The following is a 2,717-nucleotide window of genomic DNA, read 5'->3' on the forward strand; positions in this document are numbered from 1 at the left end:
GTTTGGATTTTAAATTATAATAATATTTTAGACTTCTTATTTTGTTAAAAAATGACTGATTTGTGTTTTATTTTGCAGAATTTGACAAGCGCGTAGGCTTAGTTGTCTCCAGCGATGATGAAAGGGTGGAAATAAGGCAGACTCACTCACTGTATTTGTATTTCTTTCTCTCATATACGATGATGATAATTTCAGATTTAAGGAAAACATTAAATAAATAATAATATTAAAGAAATGAGGGAGGTTTGAATGGGTCATTTTTTTTAGTAATTTTAAAACCAGTTTTTGACTTCCAGTAAGCATATTTTAATGGGAAAAATGTCAACTTGAAAAATTTTAAAGAGTCTGCAAACGGGACACAAATACAATGTTGTCCACTCTGGGCACCATCTTGTTTATCTTTCCATTTTTCCATTTCCAAGAATATCAGAATTCACACCGCCAGCCAGCCAGTCTTTTTCTTTAATTTATTTCCCTCTCCCTAGTTTTCTCTCTCTCTCTCTCTCTCTCTCTCTCCAATCAGGCCGTCCTTCAACGCGTTCACGCACGGACTTATCGCTTATTTGCTCTTAACCACTATATATAACCCTTCGTCTCCTCCATCCCCTTCCAACAGGTGCAGAACAGCCATTCCCAATCCCTTGTTCTCTGCATCTGTCTCATCAATCCGTTCTCCCCCTGAAAATCCATTCCCGGAAAACACCCCCAAAGAAAACACCAAAAACCCATCTGATTATTATTATTATCTCTTTATATATACATATATTATAGATTATATATAGTTTGCTTGTCTGAGGATGCCGTCATTGGAGGAGGAGCTGTTTCCGTCAACGCCGGGTAAGTTTAAGGGGGACAGAGCGCACGCAATTCACCGGCAGTTCCACCGATGTTTCGCGTCGACGAGTACGATGTTTCTCTGGGCGCTATTCCTGATAGCCTTGACGGCGTCGTATCTGAGCTTCCAGAGCTTCGTGGATTCCGGCAGCCGGTACTTGTCCGCCTCGTGGGGTGGGCTCCAGTGGGAGAAGCAGGTGCGTAGCTCCGCCCAGATCCACCGCTCCGGCGGCCTCTCCATCCTCGTCACCGGCGCCGCCGGATTCGTCGGCACCCACGTGTCGCTCGCCCTGAAGAAGCGTGGAGACGGCGTCGTCGGCCTCGACAACTTCAACAACTACTACGACCCGTCTTTGAAAAAAGCCAGGAAGGCGCTCTTGAGTACTCATAATGTGTTCGTCGTGGAGGGTGACGTTAACGACGCGCGCCTTTTAGCGAAGCTCTTCGACGTCGTGGCCTTCACCCACGTCATGCACTTGGCTGCGCAGGCCGGGGTGCGATACGCCATGGAGAACCCGAATTCGTATGTCCACAGCAACATAGCCGGGTTGGTCACTCTCCTCGAGGCTTGCAAATCCGCCAACCCGCAACCCGCGGTTGTGTGGGCCTCGTCCAGCTCGGTTTACGGGTTGAACGAGAGGGTGCCCTTCTCCGAATCGGATCGGACGGATCAACCCGCTTCGCTTTACGCCGCGACCAAGAAGGCCGGCGAGGAGATCACCCACACGTACAACCACATCTATGGGTTGTCCATCACGGGGTTGAGATTCTTCACCGTTTACGGCCCGTGGGGCCGACCCGACATGGCTTATTTCTCTTTCACCCGGAACATCCTCCAGGGGAAGCCCATAACCGTTTACCGGGGGAAGAACCGGGTCGACTTGGCCCGGGACTTTACTTACATTGACGACATTGTGAAGGGGTGCGTCGGGTCGTTGGACACGTCGGGGAAGAGCACGGGTTCGGGTGGGAAGAAGAATGGACCGGCCCCGTACCGGATCTTCAATCTAGGGAACACGTCGCCGGTGACTGTGCCGACTCTGGTGAGCATTCTGGAGAAGCATTTAAAGATGAAAGCGAAGAAGAACATCGTGGACATGCCCGGAAACGGCGACGTTCCCTTCACTCACGCGAACATAAGCTTGGCCCGGAGAGAACTCGGGTACAAACCCACAACCGATTTGCAAACCGGGTTGAAAAAGTTTGTTCGGTGGTACCTTTCCTATTACGGCTACAGTCACGGCAAGCCTGTAAATTAGTTTCCATTTGGTTACTTTTTTCCGTTTTAGATTTTCTCGGATTTTCATGTTTTCCCGAGAAAAGTGAGAGAAACCGGGAAAGGAAAATCCAACTAGAAAGAAAAAAAATAAGAAAAAAACAGAAGAATTCATTGTTTACATGGGGGGATGGGGTAAGGAAGAAAGACGCTTGTCCTCTTTTTTCATATTTCTTTTGTAAAGGGCAACCAAGTTTGTGATTGTCAACTTTGTTTCAATTGCATTTTACCATCTTATCCTCTGCCCATGTCTTTGTATTGCTCATCTTCTCTTCTCTGCTCTTCTCTTGCAGAACTAATTGCTCTAATTACACTTTACAATCTCAAATGCAGACAAAATTATAAAGAAGTTTTCCAAATCTATCTCCCTCCTTTAATTATGGTTAAAATTTTCGTTTCAAACAAATTTTTGTGATCGAATCTTTTATTCAAAATAAAATCTTGTAAAATATAAGAAAAAAATAGATTTTCATATTAGAAATGGAGTAAATTCGAACTTCCCAAATCTGAAAGGGTGGAGGAAAGAGACGGCGAGTGGGGGTGGGTGCCTATTCAAAGTAACAAACAAAAAGACATTTATGTCCTTGTCAAAGATAGGTGAGGAGCG

General features: G+C 45.9%; 1 protein-coding gene across 1 annotated transcript; it reads left to right on the plus strand.

Moving 5' to 3' along the window:
- The first annotated feature begins 511 nt into the window (after positions 1 to 511).
- LOC127806770 (UDP-glucuronate 4-epimerase 1) lies at positions 512 to 2,356 on the plus strand. Its single transcript, XM_052344271.1, has one exon. The coding sequence runs from the start codon at positions 798 to 800 to the stop codon at positions 2,091 to 2,093; it is 1,296 nt and encodes a 431-aa protein (XP_052200231.1). The 5' UTR covers positions 512 to 797; the 3' UTR covers positions 2,094 to 2,356.
- Positions 2,357 to 2,717: the final 361 nt, after the last annotated feature.

This window comes from Diospyros lotus, chromosome 7 (assembly GCF_014633365.1).
Source record: "Diospyros lotus cultivar Yz01 chromosome 7, ASM1463336v1, whole genome shotgun sequence".
Taxonomy (NCBI): domain Eukaryota; kingdom Viridiplantae; phylum Streptophyta; class Magnoliopsida; order Ericales; family Ebenaceae; genus Diospyros; species Diospyros lotus.

Excerpts from the sequence above, each read along its gene's own strand:
- LOC127806770 (XM_052344271.1), top strand. The coding sequence starts at position 798 with ATGCCGTCATTGGAGGAGGAGCTGTTTCCGTCAACGCCGGGTAAGTTT.